Source organism: Micromys minutus (assembly GCF_963924665.1).
Source record: "Micromys minutus genome assembly, chromosome: 4".
Classification (NCBI taxonomy): Eukaryota; Metazoa; Chordata; class Mammalia; order Rodentia; family Muridae; genus Micromys; species Micromys minutus.
In genome coordinates, this window is record NC_137973.1 from 29,850,762 (window position 1) to 29,868,913 (window position 18,152).

Sequence of the window (18,152 nt, forward strand, 5' to 3'; positions counted from 1 at the left end):
CCAGAAAAATGAAGACAAGAATTTCATATAGATATGCCATTTTTAATATTTAATTTAAAATAAACCAAGGCTGGATTGGGAGAAAATATCTGACTTGCAGAATATCTTTATTTTAAATCATGAAATTACAAGTTATTGATAAGAACAGAACTTACTTTGGAGATAAGAGGTGAACCATCCCCATTACCTTCACCCACCAGAGCTTGGCACACCCCAAAACTCAAAGGAGGAATACATTCTCCATTACCCCTTCCCATCTCTACTGAGAGTCAGCTTCTAACCCCTGGCAAAGCTCTGAATCAGGACCCACTTCCTGAGAAAAGCAAGGATCTGTTGGTTCTCATAGAAGCTGGGCACATCTGTTCAGAGAAGCCACAAGGGAGCCACAGGGACTAGATGTTTGACTTTAGAACCTGTATAAGCAGTCGCCATAGTTCCCAGGTACAACCCATCTTATGGCAGCATCCTCAGTCACAGAGGGAGAGGAAGATGGAAACCCTGAGCAGAACCAGTCCCCACCACCTTACCAAGGCCTTTCAAAGCCTATCAAAGCCCTTCTCCCAGGGGCTGGTTGGCAGAGCAGCCTGTAGCTGCTCAGTCACTGGGGTAAGAGGACAGGCTGAGGGCCCCCAATGAGGAAAGGCTGGTCTTTGGAGAGGTATGAATGTGCAGGTTTGTAAAAGGCAAGAACAGCATCCTCATCCATCTCTCACACTGGTAAGGCACTGAGAGTAAAGCAGCAAGGCAGGGATGGAAAAGAAAGACGAAAGATCCCCTGGACCCAGTGACTTGGGGAAAACCAAAAGATTGCAACTGAAGAGATGCTAGGACCTATGACTGGGCAAAAAGAAGTAGCTGAGGAGTGGGTAGCGCCATGCCTGCATGTCCATTACCCTTAATGTTCCTTCCCTGCTCCAGAGTGGGAGGAGAAAAGGTTGCAGGGATCCAGGGAGCAGAACAACATTGGGTATTTCCCTGAGCCACATGGTTAAATATTAAAGAAATAAAGCTTTACATACATGGCAATGTCCATCCCTTCCTGTCCTTCACAGTCCCAGTCAGTGTGTATGCTGACCATTAGTCCCACTGTAAGGGATGATGGAAAGGTCCTACAAGAAGGACTCAGCAGGACTGAATAGCTACTCCTCCAGTGAAAAGGACCAGTCCACCCATCGGCTCAGCTCATTGCTAATGTTTATCACCATCATTAGGACCCTTCCCAGTCTTAAGTCTGAATTGGGTCACTCACAGGGGAAAAAAAAAAAGATTCTGAGGCAGGCAGGACAGAGCAGGGCAGAGCAGGACTGGCTAGGATACGCTTGACCACGAGCCCGTTTGTGGTCCTTAGCAGAGCATGAGCTAACATGAGCTAGTCTGCAGGTTGCTCTCAGTAAGCAGTGATGCAATGGATGAGGGGTCGTAGACATTGTCGAACTCCTCGTCAGAGCTCAGCCCCTCTTGTTTGAGGGCTGACTCAGCAGCTGACCGGGAAGCTTTTCGCCTGAGTCAGAGAGGAAAGGAACAGACTAAGTCAGGGATGTAGGAAGATAAAGTGAAGAACAGAAGCGAAGACCCAAGGAACTAACCACATTGGCTTCTAGGCAGGATAAGGGACTACACATTTCTCCAGCTTGGGAGGGATCATTCCCTACTCCCCAAGAGCATGAGGCAGGAGGAGGTAGAGAAGGGCTGTCAAGTCATACCAGGCGTCCTTTTCCAGGGATTTGATCCGGGCTTGGAGCTGTTCGTTGACCTCATGCTGTTCCTCCAGTTCCCGCTGCGCCTTCTTCCGCAGGCTGTCCAACCTCTCAATTTCCTCTTCCGCTTCATCCACCTGCCGCTTCAAAGCCTTCACCCTCAGGGTTAGCTAAGCAGGATAACATGTCCGCACAGCACATTAGAAAAGCATCCAAGGGCTGGGGACCTCCCCTGCAATGACTCTGACTAGAGACAATCCATACACTCTCCCAGCTCCCAGCCGTGACCAGTTGTAAATTCTCCAGTCTCAGGGAATTGCTGAGGAGGGTCAGTGCAGACAATAAAATGCTTGCCATGCAAGCATGGGATCTAAGTTCAAGTTCTCTAGGGCACACTAGCCAGCCAGACAACTCTAACCTGTTTGGCAAATTCCAAATTTTTTGAGCCCTTGCCTCAAAAAAAAAGGGGGGGGGTGGTAGCGCTGGAATATGCTGAGGAGTAACACCTAAGGTTATCCTCCAGCCTCTGTACAAATGTGCACATTTGTGCATGTGAGTACACATATACACCCCACGCAAGCACAACACAAAGGTTATTTGAGGAGTCAATGAATTATTGCATATATCACATAGAGAAACCAGGACACTCAACGTAGAAGTCATGACGACTCTTGAGCTAGACCTCTCATACTAATCTTTGTCCTTACAAATGTAAGTGTGGAAGACTTATGGGGGATGGTGGCCTCCCCTGGCCTAAAAGAACACCAGGTGTCATGTCCTCACCTGGTCTTTCTGGTCATTGACATGCTGCCGTTCGTCATCAATCTGGATAGAGAGCTCCTTCACCCTCCGTTCTAGTTTTCGATTGGTGGACTGCAGAACTGTCTTCTCTCTAAGAGGGAGAGGGGGAGGGAGGTCTGTGGCTGTTTCTACTTCTAAGGGAGCCTTTTAGCTCTGTACTGTCTTTAAGGACTTTTCTGTCGCGAGCTTCACCAGTAGATGGGGAAGATCCAGGGAAGACCCAGAAAGTTAGAAGCCATTCACATCCCAGAATTTCCACAGCTCTGCTCTATATCAGGACCAAAGGGGACTCCCTGAAGATGAGGCCAGGTTGGTCAGAAGTGAGGTAGAGGACAGAGGAAGACCCAGAGAAGAAAAGCCCAGAGGAAGAAAGGGAGGGTGAGAGGGCTGAGTGACAGGTTCATATCACCTCTCTTCAGCTTGCAGCCGCTCTTGCAACAGCTGATTCTGGGACTCAAGCTGAGAGAGACTAGCACTGGGTTTCTGGAAGCCTTCTGAACTGGCCAACCGGGTCTTCAAATCCTTGTTCTGTGAGAGACAGGAAGATTCCATGGTTAACACTCCCGTCGGTCCTCTGACTGGTCCCCTGACTCTATCCCCAAGACTCCTTCTCACCTGTCTCTCTAAGGAGATTTTGTCACACTCCAAGTCTTGCCGAGCAGATCTTTCTTGCATGAGCTCCGTCCTCAGTTGATCCACCTATTAGGGATGGACGAAGGGAATCAGACTTGGGAAAGACAGAGGCTAAACCAGCAAAGTGAATCAAGAGAAGCAGATCCCTGGAGGACTCTGAACCATGAGTCTCCCAGATTCTCCGCTAAGAACTGCCATCCTAGAATCCAGCATTTCTCTCTCAGTGTTTCCTGGCCTAATTAGAGTTGAGAAAGCCATTCCCACTGCCATGAAGCTGCCTCACTATAATGAATTGTATCCCCAGAATCAGTCAGATATCCTGCAAGGGCTCCTGAAAGGCACAATCTATGAAATTGAGTCTTAAGTTTCACTGAAGACCCCAAGATATCTAAAGTACTGAGAATGTGGGACATTCACAGTAAAAAGATGGAGGCAGCCAGGGGAGCTAGTGAGAGAAGAAAGAGGGTATGTGTGCTGCAGGTAGCAGAACTTGAGAAGGACTGCACATGACCATTAGAGCCAGATGACATCACCTTCAGCCTTGGATTCTAATTTTAGACGTGGGTGTGGAGCTTACAATTAAAAGACTGCTTTGAGTCTCAGAACAGATTTTGAACTCTGGATTCTGAAGAGGGATTTGGAAATTGGACTAAATGCATTTTGCATTATGATAGTGATAGAAGTTTTATGGGAAGAGAGACGAGAGGTAGACCACTATAGATTAAAGTGATGTTTAGAGGTAGGCATGGTAGTGCACACCTTTAATCCCAGCACTTGGAGGCAATCAGATCTCTTTTAAGTTTGAGGCTAGCCTGGTCAACATAGCATGTTCCAAGGCTAGCCAGATCTACCTTGTGAGACCTTGTCTCAAAAACAACAACAACAACAACAAAAAACCACAAAAAGTGACTGGGTGTCAAGTTAAAAAAAGAAATTACAGCTATTCAAATGGGAGGGGCTATTTGAAAGAAGGCTCTCGAAATCCCATAGCCAGCACTCCTGAGTTGAAACAGTCCTCACTAGGGTTAGAGTGGCCTAGGCCACCAGGACTCTTTCCCCAGACTCCAATCTTGGCTTCCTTCCACCTAAGGAAACCATCTACCTTCTCCAAAGCAGAAAAGAGCTGAAGTAGACTCTGCCTTGCCAGAACTGTCCAGGTTACGGATTACAGGAAAGCTAAGTTGTCTTTGAGACAGCGAGGGTGTAACAGTGAGAAGGCAGTGAGGAGTCAGGAGGAGTCACCTGATCCCGGCCACGGTTCACCCGCTCTGTTAACAGTTCCACAGTGTTCTTTTCCTCATCTAACTCTGCTTCCAGCCGTGAGACTTTCTCCTGTGGTAGAAGAACAGATGGTCAGCTCTGTTCCCAATTTTGTGCCCTAGAATGCCAAACACAGATCAGAGCCTCATCAAAATTGCAGTCCCACAGACTTTTCTCCCTGCACATTCCAGAACTCTTCTGGCCCTTGCTCCAGCTTGCTCAAAGCCGCCATGGATCCAGCGCCCTCTGCTGACCAGGAAGGCAAACCCTAGAATCTGTTCCTTCTTGGAGAACTATTTCCCTAATGGGAAAACTCCAAGTGAAATTCAAGTTTCTCAGCAAAGGCCAAGAAGGAAGAGCTCAGGCAGCATTTCCAAAGCATGGAGCAAATTCAAGCCGCAAAGTACCGGGAAGAAGCTAAGATCATGGATTTGAGCCAACCACCAAGGCCTGAAAATGAGAACTACCGCTTTCTAATGCTGGTCCCACTCCACTGGAAAGTTACTTATCTCTGTGCCTCGGTTTTCCTTATCTGCAAAATGGAGACGAGTCTATCTACCTCTCAGGGTGATGCAGAAGACGAGTCTTGCATGCTGCACCCACAGTGCAACATACCCTTGACGCTATTCTCGCTTTCAAGAACAGACTACTGCTCACTCTAAAGAAGGAAGTCACTTCTCAGTTCTAGCTGATCACTGACATGCAGAACTCAGATCTAGAAGGCCATTGTCTAAACGCAACAGATGACAAAAATCAAAAAATTTTAGGACATCTATAAATTTCTTAACATCTGCATTCAGTTCACAGTTGCTACAACACTGTAACCTAGCGAAACCATCAGTTGTGGCTTCTGCAGTTTCATTCTCTAGTGCAGAAAAAGGCTTGGAATAAACTGGCTCCTTCCCCCACTTAAATCTCACCTGCGCCTGAGCCCTTTGTCCCTCCTGAGCCTGCCAGTGTCCTTACCTCTAGGCTCTTCAGCTGTCGAGCCTTGTCATCCTGGGAGCGTTTCTTGTTCTCCACCTCTTGCTCCAGCCCCTGCAGTCTCTCCGCCAGCAGCTCTTTGTCCAGCCTTGCTGTGTCCCGCTCAGCCTGGGATGTCTGCAGGGCTTGCCGCAGCCTTTGCAGCTGGACCCAAAGATAACATACAGCTCAGCCTAATTGAAATGTGGGGGGTGGGAGTACTCTGCCCGAGGGGATAAATACTTGACCACAGACACTCTTAGAGCCAGGCTGGGACCATGGCTTAATGGTAGAGCCTAGAACCGCCAGATCCCAATTTCGGAAGAGTCACTTTTAGTTCGTTTATTTTCTTTATTGTCTTAAAACTTCTTACACAAATGGGAATCACGTGAGAGTCTTACTAGGGAACAAGCACAACTGTGCCTATTTAAATAGTTCTTACAACTACCAATCCTTTCAGGCATGGTGGTACATGCCTTAACTCCCAGCACTTAGCAAGTAGAGATCAAATAGAGCTCTGTGAGTTCAAAGCCAGCCATAGTAAGACAGACAAACAGACAAAAAATATCTACTGATTCTACGTCCCAAATTATGATCTAAGTAATATGAGATGATGTTTAGGTATTAAGATTTTTAAAAATCTCAGCCTATCATAAAATATCCAATTTAAAAGGGGGGGGGGGAGACCTCAGCCTAGCACTGGCCATGCGTGCCTTTAATCCCAGCACTTGGAAGACAGGACAGTCAAACAGTCAAAGCTGCAGAGAAATCCTATCTCAAAAAAGGATAAAAAGAAAAAAAAAAAAAAAGGTGACTCTAATGTACAGCAGAGGTTGAAAACTCTAGAGACAAATGCCCTCATCTGGTTCTGCCTGAGTCTGGGCCCTAGCACTCCAGCCATGGGTTCAATGAGGCAAAGCCCTTCAAAGGTAGGACAGGTTCCTACCTCATCCTGAAGCCGGCTCAGGCCCCCTGAATTCTTTTCAGCCTCACTGGCCCAATCCTTGGCCTGACGCTGGGCATCAGCTACTTCCTTCCGGGCCTTTTCCTTGTACTCTTCCATCTGGGACTGGAGCTGCTGGAGGGCTAGCTTGGAGTCATCCCCAATCTGCTCCAGCTAAAATAGAGAAGAGTCTGTCTGTCAGCACTGCACCTCTGTAACCAATGTTCTGTCCCTTCTCTAGACCCAGCTTCTAAGAGTCTACCAAGAGCCTCCTCTCTACCAAGCAGTTCTCTCTAGTTTGTCTGGTCTAGATCCTTGGTATGGCTAGTAGTTATATATTCAGATATCTGGACATCGTAGCTTTAGCCCTTACTTATCATCTCTGGTCTCATTTTCCCATCTATAAAATGAAATAATAACAGTACCTACATTGCCAAGTTGAAACTGAGTTATGTTAATTATTTAAAATACTTATAAAGTGGCTGATACTAAATAAACCTTCAATGACATTTCTGCAAACTCAAGTTATAAGATACACTACTCAGATAGAAAATCTGCCAACTAAACTATGACAACCCTTCAATTACTATGTCAGAGAAAATAAAATGCATGTATCTTTTTTCTAAATTGACATTGCTGGTAGTTGGCCTTGTGTTTTTTTTTTTGTTGTTGTTGTTTTTTTTTTTCTTTTTTAAATACGATTGGGAGGAAGAACCTACCAGCAAAAAGCAATTTGATTTCCTTGTTTCCCTTGCTTTCCCTGCAATTTAAATCTTTACTAATGTTTTTTTTTTTTTTTTTTTTTTTTTTGAGACAGAGTTTCTCTGTGTAATAGACCTGGCTGTCCTGGAACTCACTCTGTAGACCAGGCTTGGCCTCAAACTCACAGAGATCTACCTGTCTCAGCCTCCCGAGTCTGAGATTTAAGGCATGTGCCACCATACCAAGCTACTAATGCAGACTTTTTTTTTTTTAAATATTTACTTATTATATTTATATGAGTACACTGTAGCTGTTTTCACAGACACCAGAAGAGGGCATCAGATTCTATTACAGATGGTTGTGAACGACCACATGGCTGGGAATTGAACTGAGGACCTCTGGAAGAGCTGTCAGCACTCTTAACCACTGAGCCATCTATCCAGCCCCCCCAATGCAGATTCTTTTGTTTAGGTCTTCTAGACTTCTAAAGCAAACTCCCAGGACTATTCTCCTAGAATGAAGACCATTAAGACAAAATTACTGCCACATAAGTAGCCTATCACAATTCTTGCTTGGCATGGTGACACGTGCCTATGAAAGCTAGTTTTACCGAGATTTGTCTCAAAAAAGGGGAGGGGGGCTGGAGAGATGGCTCAGTGGTTAAGTACATAGTGCCACTCCTGGGCATATACCCTGTACCACAGGGAAACTTGGTCAACTATGTTCACAGCAGCTTTATTCGTAATAGCCAGAAATAGAAACAACCTAGATGTCTCTCAACTGAAGAATGGATAAAAAAAAAAAAAAAAATGTGGTTCATCTATACAATGGAGTACTATTCAGCTATTAAAAACAAGGCCATCATGTAATTTGCAGGCAAATGGATGGAACTACAAAATATCCTGAGTGAAGTAACCTAGACCCAAAAGGACATGCATGGTATGCACTCAGTTATAAGTGGATATTTGCCAGAAAGTACAGGATACCCATGCTACAATCCACAGACCCAAAGAAGCTAAACAAGGAAGGCCTAAGCAAGGATGCTTAAGTCTCACTCAGAAGGGAAAATGAAACCATCATAGGAGATGAATAAAGAGAACTGGGTGGACGTACCAGAAACCCGAAATGGGGGAAGCTCCGGGTAGTCTGTGAAGGTGACTCTAGCTGAGACTCCTAGCAGGAGGGGTTGCAAAAGCCCCATCTTGTTGCCAGGCAGGACTCCCAGTGGAGGCATATGAACACCGACCCACCCACAAAACCTTCCACCCAAAATTTGTCCTGCTTGTAAGAAATGCTGTCTGAGGAAAAGTAATATTACACATCCTGACCCGCCTCTAGGGCTAGCTTCTGCAGGGGTAACACCCCTTCCTAAGGGTCCACACTACCCACGTTCACCTCTTTGTTAAGTCGGTCCACAGTCCTGTTCAGCAAACGCTTCTGCTCTTCCAACTCTGCCTTGCTCCTTCGGAGAGCCTCTCGCTGCTTCCCCTCTTCTTCTAGAGCCCGGTTTAAAGCTTGTTGTTCCTGCCCGAGGCGTGCCAGCCCCCGCTGGGTCTCATCTAACCGGACCTCCAGAGCCCGCTTGGCTGCAGCCAGGTTCCCCTCCTCCTCCTGGGCTGCATTCAAAGCCTCTTCCAGCTGCTGTTTCTCTACCTGGGAAGCGGGAGAAGAGGAAGGTTGGGCTGAGAAGAGAAAACTCAAGCTGAAGCCCTGGAGGTGGATGGATGGAAAAGGGAATGTTGGGTGTGGTGACACACATCTCTAGTCCTAGGACTTGTGAGGCTGACCTCTGTGAGGTTAAGACCAGCCTGCTCTACATAGTAAGTTCCAGGCCAGGAGGGATTACATAGTGAGGTCCTGCCTCAAAGAATAACAAAGAACAGACATTGCAAACAGGCTCGGTAATCAAAGCACAGAACAAGCAAAAGGTGGGAGACAAAAATACCAGTGCAGAGTTTGAAATATCCACACTAAGTCAGTCCAGGAAACAAACTCGAGCTTAATGGATATGGTGAGGGAAAAGGGCAGTGCACACTGGCCAAGGTGGGAGCACAGCACAGGGGACATTCTAAACTGATGGCTGGGTGCTGAGGGGACTGAGAAAACCCCTCCTCCCCGAGGTGGACAGGAGCGTTACCTCCAGCCGATGCACTTTGTCCCGAAGCCGTGCCTCCACCGCTTCCCCACCTTCTGCCAGACTTCGGGCCTCCTTCAACTGCTGCTCCAGACCCAGGATGCGTCTTCGAAATTCGTCATTTTCCTCTTGGGTCTCCCGCAGTGTGGTTTCCACTGTCGCCCGACGCTGCCCCAGCACCATGGCCTCTGTCTCTGATGCCATCTTAGCCTGCGGGCAGTTGGGAGAATCGGCTCAGACCGTGGGGCTCAAATGGTTAAACATTTACATCTAGGAAAGGAGGTTACCCAAGAACCCACTAATAGCTCACAGGAGCTAGGCATAGAGAGGTGGCCCTAGCCAAGAACCTCCCTGATAACCTTACCCCTACACAGATGCCAAAATCTGCTATTCACCGCACACATGAGCCTCCAGAGCTCCTCAGTACATACCCTACAGGACCTTCGGCTCCTCAGCCCTCCTGACCCCTCAGCCTCCACCTCCTGAGCCCTGGGCCCACTCCCCTTGCCTTGGAAGCCTCTTCACAGTCCTGCCGCAGTTGCTGCAGGGTCTTTTGTAGCTGGAGGTTCTGCTGTTCCAGATCTCGGCGGCCTCGATCAGCCTCCTCCCTCAGCACTGCCAGCTGCTTCTCCAACACCTGGTTCCGATGCTGCAAAGCCGCCTCCTGACTCTGCCGCTCTGCCTGAAGCTCTTTAAGCTCCCCCTGGGTACGGCGAAGCTCCTAGAAAGGAAAAAAAAAAAAAAAACAGTGTTGAGACTCAGCTACAATGAGGTTCTGGAAAGTCGAGAAAATAAGGCTTTGCAATTGGGCAGACTCAAAAAAAGCTCAACAGTCTAACCACGTGACAAGGCCATCCTATTCTCAAGTTATATGCCTAAGAAAAGTGGCAGTTCTCACAACAACTTGTTTATAAATGCTCATAGCAAGATCAGTAACTGTATATCAAATCCAGAAGCAATCCACGTGTCCTTAAATTGGACTAATAAATTTAACTAATGATGAACATACATCCATAAAACTGGATGAAGCCAGGTGTGATGGTACACACCTATACTCCAACACACAAAGGCAGAGGCAGGAGGATCAAGGTGTTCAAGGCATCCTCAGCTACATAGCAAGGTCCTGGCAAGCTTGGACCATAATAAGACCCTATCTCAAAAAATTTAATAATACATAAATAAACAAAAAAGATGAAGATATTTGTTACCACACAGTTGAATCAGATGAAAAATATCCAGAAATAAAAAACCATATTACAGAGTTACAATTATATGAAATATTCAGCTTATGCAAACCTGGAGAGACAAAGTTGTCAAACACACAGGGAAGGACCACCAATGGGCATAGAGCACCCTTCTGAGGTTATTAAAACATCCAGTAACTAGAGAATGGTGATGGCTTCACAATACAATGAACATTCTAAAAGCTACCAACGGTCTGCTTTAAAAGAAAAAAATTTTAGGCCAAATGTGGTGGTGCACTAACCCCAGCATTCAGGAAACAGAGGCTGGCAGATCTCTGTAAGTTCAAAGCCAGCCTAGTCTATGTAGTGAGTCCTTGTCTCAAAAAACTAAAAATAAAGAAGAATTTTATAGTATAGAACAAGACTGGCTGCGAACAAATTAATTAATTAATTAATTAATTAATTAATTAATTAATTAGTTAAACCAGAGGGGGCTGGAGAGACAGCTCAATGGATAAGAGCACACATGCTCTTCCAGAGGTCCTGAGTTCAATTCCCAGCAACCACATGGTGGCTCACAAACATCTGTAATGGGATCTGATGCCCTCTTCTGGTGTGTCTGAAGATAGCTACCGTGTCATATAAATAAAATAAATAAATCTTTAAAAAAAATACCAGAACACAAAATTATGACACAATAAATAATAATATATCTTAAATTTCTTTTTAAAGGGCAGTTAAAATATAAATTATAGGGGCTGGAGAGATGGTTCAGCAGTTAAGAGCGCTGACAGCTCTTCCAGAGGTCCTGAGTTCAAATCCCAGCAACCACATGGTGACTCACAACCATCTGTAATGGGATCTGATGCTCTCTTCTGGTTCTCTTAATTATAATTTTTAACTATAAATAGTTATTAGCACTTTTGAAATTTAGAAGTAGCCAATAAGACAGAAGAATGAAGGGCCACAAAACACATGGTGACTGTAATGTGGACACTAACAAAACTCCTTACAAAGAAAAGAAAATAGAGCCATCTCAACTGTGCTGGTCTTGGTTAGTCTGCCTCTTTTATCTATATGTTGTATAAATACTTGATAAAATATTCCTCCTATCTGAGGCATAATGATAAATGAGCTTATCTGGAGGATTGTATCAAGTTGGCTATGTCAACTAATATATTAACAGGTTTCAGATTCTTCATGGTATTTCTAACTTCACAGCAACATAGTTATATGTCATCCAAAAATAATTCGCTGCATTATTTTTTGATTTGATTTGGTTTGGTTGGGTTTTTGTTTTTGTGAAAGAGTTCCTTTGTCTGGGAAGTGGGGTTGAGACAGGGTCTCTCTAGAGCCATGCTTGTCTTGGAACTCACCATGTAGACCAGGCTGGCCTTGAACTCACAGATATTCACCTGCCTCTTCTTCCCAAATGCTAAGTAAGATTAAAGGCTTGCACCACCATACCTGGCCTATTAACTGTGTTCTTATCCTCCATAAACTACAACAGCAAGAGTATGAAACTGGGTTTATTTTAACTTATGACTTCCTCATAACTCTTTTATGAACTATCATCCATGCATGATAAAAAAAAGGACTGACTTTTAGAAAAATCTCAGAGCATTGTGTCACTAACCCGCCAGCAGAAGTGTGGCTTGGGACACTGGGGAGATGCTCATCACACACTGTGCCCGTTGAGCACCATGGCCAGACTGTGTGCTTTACAGCCTTCGGATTACAACTTAGTTTCCGCAAGTAGGTCAGCTAGCCAAGCAGATACCAGCATCCCAGTTCAGGGATTATATTTCCCAATGTAAATTAATACACAGGCATTCTAAAAAAATTGTTTTATCACCTAGTTAATGAATTTTCCCCTGAAAGGTTTTGCAGGGCTGACCAAATTAAGGTTCTGAGCCTGCAAAAATGACCCTGGAGTTTTACAAATCCATCTGCATTCAGATACCGCCAGCAGCTTTTGCCTATATCATGAACTGGCTGCTGACAGCTTTTTTTTTCTTTTTTTCTTTTTTTTTTCCAATAGAAAACTATATTCAACAAGGAGACCAGTTTGGCAGAGCTGTAAAGCTAAAACTGAGCTACTAGAATGAAATTTAAAGCCACGATCCTTGAGACGGCCCCACCAGCATGGACAGAATAATCTCTAGTGAGGCAGGAGATCATCCCAACCTGCCATTCTACACCCCAAGTACCAAATACCTTTTTGAGTTCCTCAACCTGGTGAGTATCTCTTGTACTGGCTCGGGCCTGCTCTAAATCCCTCTGTAAGACCTCCATCTTCTCCCCAAGTTCCTCTTCCATCTCCTCCTTCTCCATCCGAAGCTGCAGCAGTCTGAGTTCAGCAAGGTTTCAAACAAAGGTTAAAAGATCAAGGTCAAACTTCACACATAGGGGAGATTCCCAGGACAATGGAAACCAGCCCTCTGGAGGCCACTGCCTTAGACACTGGAGGAGAACAAGCAGCTTAGAAAACAAAATGTGAGAGAAGGCAGCAGTGGGGTACAAGAAGGTACAAGAGTCAGGTTAAATGCCCCTGCAAAAGCCAGGAGGGTCTTACTCCTGCTTGGCGGCTTTCAGCTCCTCCTTGTTTTTCTGGAACATGCTCTGCCAATGCCCTGTCTCCTCGGAGGTCTCCTCTAGCTCTCTCTGCAGCTCCCTCACAAGGGAAGACATCTTCTGTCTCTCAGCCTCCACTGCAGCATGGTCCTGAGGAAAGAGAAAAATTAGCATCAGGAGGCTCAGATGGCAAAGCTCACTTTTAAGGCAGAAGAAGTACGATGCTCAGAAGCTGCAGCCTGCCTCTCTGCCACCTGCAACAAGCCTCATTCCATTATTTCCTTGTGGAGTCTGACCACACTTAAGGCCCGTAATGCCTCTCCCTGCTCTGGTAGGTTTTCTAACAAAGGCTTCTCACTGCATCTCACAACCATGAAAAGTTCAAGAATACACTAATAAGGCAACCCCAGTCCCTGGCAGAGTCCTCCTTCTCCAGCTCCCGTTGTCACATGCCTGGGTTGCATCTTGCATGCTCCGGCGAAGCTGCTCTGTGTCTCGCTGGTATTGCAGCCGGACATGTTCCACCTCCTGGTCATGGGAGGCCACCTCCTCTTTCAGGGCACCCTTCAGGGCTGTCAGCTCCCGTTCCCTCAGCCTCAGCTGCTCCTCTACTCGTTGTTTGGCCTCTACAAGCTGTTCCAGAAGTTCCCGGGTCTCTAACAAGTCCTGGAGAATGGGAAGGTGGAAACAATGTGGTCATATTAGGACTCATCCAATCTATTAAATAACTCACCCATTTAGCCAAAAATATTTATTGAGAGCTTGGCAGGGTGGCATATGCGTCTAACCCTGATAATTAGAAGGCCAAGACAGAAGGATCACAGGTTGAAAGCCAAAATGAACAACTTAGCCAAGTCCCACCTCCAAAAAGAAAATTTATCATACTTTGTGTTAGTCTAGAATTAAGTGCTTCTTGCCTTCTAAGCTGCCCATAAGAATAAAGGAAAACTGTCATTCTGGGTTCTAGCCTCATACTCCCTGAGTCTGCCTGAAAGCACATGGAAAAGCACTGGAGAAAACCTACCAGTTTTCCATACTTCAAGCAAACAATAAATGAGCAGGCCTGAGGATGCTGAGGGAGTCAAGGATATACACCCTACACCCCCCTTTCCTACCTTTACGACACTCTCCTTCCCAGCATCAGGACTCTGGCTATGTTTCAGCTTAAGCTGTAGCTCCTTCACCTGGGTCTCCAGCCCATGTCGTAGTCCTTCTTCCTGGCCTAGCAGGAGCTTCATGTTCTGAAGCCTAACAACAGATAGCATTACTGGATACTATTAGGCAGTTACACACCTACCACACATTGATTCATTTCAACTTCCTTTAAATTCTCTATTCTTTGCACATTTTGCTTTGCAGTGCTGGAGATAAAAGGGCCCTGCCACACTGTCCAGCACTTCACCAATGAACTACGCCATGTCCCTATTCAAGTCTTTTTTTCTTCCCCCTTATTTTATTTGTTTACTGTGAATATATGTATGAGAGAAAAATCTGTGTGACAGTCAGAGGACAACTTGCAGGAGTCAGTTCTCTCCCTCCCACTTGTGTGTCCCAGGGACTGAACTCGGGTCCTTGGGCTCTGTGGTAAGCACTTTTACCAGCTGTGGCAGCCCCAAGCCTTAAACAAACTTTTATACCCAAGTACTTCAACTACTACTTGGAGCTGTCTTTGCATGAGCCCCTCCTGCTCTCAGTCTGCCGACCTCACCACCTTCTCGTGTGTTACAGTTACTCACACACAACTTCTTTACTGGCTGGTCCCTATCTCCAGGAGCTGAGGTTTTGGAGTGGAGAGCCCTACCTGTAAGGTTCACTGACGGACCTCAGAAGCCCTCAACAGAGCCTGTCACATAAACAACATCGCTCACATACAGAAGATACCTGCTGAATCAGTGAGTGAATCCTCACAACAATCCTGTGAGGTAGCTGATTCCTTTTAGGGCCATTTTGCAAACTAAGACAGGCACACTCAGGTAACCTATCTCCAGACCATGCACTATCACCATTACCACAGAAAGGGAAAGTGAAAACAATCCTGTCTCCTTTAGCTTCTGAAGATTCCCTTTCTGCCTCCTACAACCCTGAAGACTCACGTGACCCACATGTCACATGACCATTAGCATACTCACTCCTTGGTGCTCTGTTGGGCCTCCCCCTTTCTCCTCTCCAGCAACTCCTGCAGCCGGTGGCACTCTTCAGCCTTCTCCTCCAGCTGCCTCTCTAGCCCAATCCTGGATGGTTCTAGCTTCTGCCGCTTCTGGTAGACAAATGGAGAATAGGAAAAGCTTGTAGAAAAATCTAGTATAGCACATGCCTGATCTTGTGAGGCAGAAGCAGGTAGATCACTATGAATTCAAGGCTAGCCTGGACTGCACACTGAATTCCAGGCCAGTTTGGCAATTTAGGCTACATTGTCAATCACTCAATCTACCAAATCTCCTTAAGTCCCCTAAATGTCCTAGTAATAACAACCATTAAGTCAAAATTACTCAGCTAACCTGATCCCTGATTCTCCATGTCAGACATTGAAAAATGCTTGTTTTAAGAAGTTACATTTTGGAGTAATCCCTTTTGCAACAAATAAATAAAGAGTATATTATTATCTTTACTTACTGGCAAGGATAACAGTAAGACCCTGTTTCAGAGAGAGAGAGCTAGCTTTGCCCATCCGCAGGACAAGCTAAAGGCATCTTCCCTGTAGTCCTTCATCCATCCCATAACCAGCCTCACCTTCACCTCTTCGTCCAGCTTTTTCTGAAGCTCCTCCATTTTTCGGGTAAGCTCAGCCTGCCCTACCGGGGTCTTAGTAGAAGCAGGAGAAACCATCTACCGGAAGTATTAGAAAACAAGGAGTAGAAGTGAGCCCACATCGCCATCCCCGGAGGCCTCAAGGCCCTAGTCCTGACCCTTGCTTGGACCCCCAGAAGGCCACTCACCCCCAGAGGCTGCATCTGTTCCAGCACCAAACTAACTTTCCTCCTCACAGATGCATCACTCTCCGCGCTTCTGGAGGACAGAAGGATAGAAGCAAGGGTGAGCAGAGGAAAGGGAAAACAAGGAAGATGGGACATAAAGCCAGAGGGACAGGAGGAACGTGTACGCTCCCAACATCAGGTGGACCCCACTCACCCCTCCCTTAAGATGCCGTAGATGGTAGCCTTCATATGGTCCGCACTGCCCGGTGGTGCTGCCTCCCGCTGGTCTCGGAGAAGGTCTGGAGTGGATTTGAACTGGGGGAGGAAAATGAAGACAAGGAGAAAGATAAGGAAGAGGAGAGAGAGAGAAGATTAGGCCAGGAGTATATATGTGGTTTAAATGGAACAGGGGTGGCAGCTGAGAGGCAAGGCCTCTCAGAATGAGGAACAACACTTCAGGCCTGAGAAACAGCCCGGGGGGGGGGGGGGGGGAAGGGGGGGAGGGGGGAAGGGAGTCCAAAAGCAGGTTAGATCTCTGCACTACTGCTGCAGACCAGACTTTTCTGAATAACCAGATGGGAGCTATGTCCCAAGTAATTTTTGTTGTCAGTAACACCAACAGATTACTAGAATTTATAAATGCATAGAGCTCTAGTATGCAAGCAAGTTTGTCTCAAAATAAAGATGCTCCCCACTTAGTCATGCCGCTGAGTATAAAAGGAGAAAGCATAGTGTTCACCAAGACTATTCCAGGGGCTTCTAATATCCTCCCAGCCTGCACTATGAATTAGCGTTTGCTGATGAGGAACCATGGCTAACTCTCCACGCTCAGTCCCACTTTCCTTAGAATTTTATCCTTGAAAGTAGCTTGTGTATGTGGATATTTAGTAGCTAAAATGGAGACCAAAAGGCGGAGGAGACCTTCTCTCCTATTTTATCTGAGTTAGCAAAGGAGTCTGAAGGCTGATGAAAAGCTGGGGAGATTGGAAATGGAGAGAGATATCATCTGACTGACCTGCACCATGGCTGGATCCTGTACTTTCTCCTGTGACTCCTCAAAACTCTGAAGCACCCAGTCTTGAGTCTGACGGGAACGGCTAAAGCTGCTGAAAGGACTGTGCTTCTTTGAAACGTCCACATGGCTGTCATACTTTGTACCACGGATCCACTGGTTGGTTGACTGGTGTTCCCGATCCTCGCGTGTATCCCGTGAGAGCCTGCTGTCCAGACTCTGGCTCCGCTTGCGCTGCTGCTCGTGGGGAAGTGTCCTTGTGCGGCGGCCAGTGCGGCCCCGGACCTGGCCCCCCTTCTGACTATCGAACTTGTTGATGAGCGAGTCCACTGAAGACAAGGGAGCAGTGTCAATGGTGTTAATCGAGGAAGTCGTTTTAGGGGCTAGTTCCAGCAAGCTGGTGCTCCTATTACTAGGGCTCATAAGAGCAAGCCCTGTTAGAGAGGCTTGCAACTGGGAACGGAGCAGTTTTCCATTCAAGTGATCCCTGGGCTCCTCATCAGATGTGCTGCCCTGAGAAGCGGAAGGATGTCCTTTGACTTGAGAGTAGGGATTCTCGGGGAGCTCTGAATCAGAGCTCAGTGCGCCTGGAGACCCCCGGTTGTTGCCCCCTTTGATCTGGACTCCAAAGGAGTCAGTCCCTTTCTCTCCACTGTTGAGAACCACAAAGGGCTGCCCGGCAATGCCCTGCACACGCACAGCGACCCCATAGGTACTGGCTCTGGCATCCTTAGCAGGGCGCCGCCCACTACGACGAAGGGTTCCCATCTCAGAAGTACCCTCTGGCTCTGTAATAAATCGAATTTGGACTCCATGGTCTACAGGGCCCCGGGGATCAGCCATCATGCGTGCCTGTTCCACATGTAGGAGGGGCTCCTAGAAGATGAAGAAAACATGTTTTAGCTACAGAGCCTCAAGTAGAAACCCGGCTCCAGGGCAGCTGGCTGCCTGGTCAGTTCCTTCTATAGAAAATGGTCCTCATATCTTATCTGAGCGGGAGACATGAAGGATATGGGAGTCATCCCCCCAGTTTCTGACTTTTTAGTCCTGAGAAGGACCTGAGGATTTGCATTCCTCAGCAACTTCTCCCGGATGATGCTGATACTCTTGATCCAGATAGCGCACTTTGGAATGGCTAAGAAGGTAGTTCATTAGTAGACTGTTGCAGTGAATATTAAAAAATAATAGTTGATTTATCTCTTTATTGGCCCTAAAGTCTCACTCCTCAGGCCCGATTTTAGTTTAGAGCCGCTCCTCTGGCGCCCGTTCCGATCTGTCACCATGGCCGAACTTGTCCGGTCAACTCCCTTTCCTGGCGGTACACCGCCTACTCT

At 46.6% G+C, this 18,152-nt stretch overlaps 1 protein-coding gene across 2 annotated transcripts; it reads right to left on the bottom strand.

Moving 5' to 3' along the window:
* Positions 1–1,359: 1,359 nt before the first annotated feature.
* CGN (cingulin) lies at positions 1,360–17,661 on the bottom strand (the record flags this gene model as incomplete). Of its 2 annotated transcripts, none has more annotated exons than XM_080915120.1 (20): positions 1,360–1,501; positions 1,704–1,867; positions 2,481–2,589; positions 2,908–3,026; positions 3,114–3,197; positions 4,374–4,463; positions 5,358–5,519; positions 6,301–6,471; positions 8,395–8,652; positions 9,137–9,343; positions 9,642–9,854; positions 12,535–12,667; positions 12,893–13,041; positions 13,345–13,557; positions 14,007–14,139; positions 15,021–15,148; positions 15,622–15,693; positions 15,828–15,897; positions 16,021–16,121; positions 16,822–17,661. In XM_080915120.1, 20 exons carry the CDS (start codon positions 17,659–17,661, stop codon positions 1,360–1,362), a joined length of 3,558 nt encoding a protein of 1,185 aa, XP_080771246.1. The 2 variants fall into 2 exon arrangements, with proteins under 2 accessions (XP_080771246.1, XP_080771245.1); XM_080915119.1 differs by having other exon boundaries at positions 15,622–15,717.
* Between the last annotated feature and the right edge of the window lie 491 nt (positions 17,662–18,152).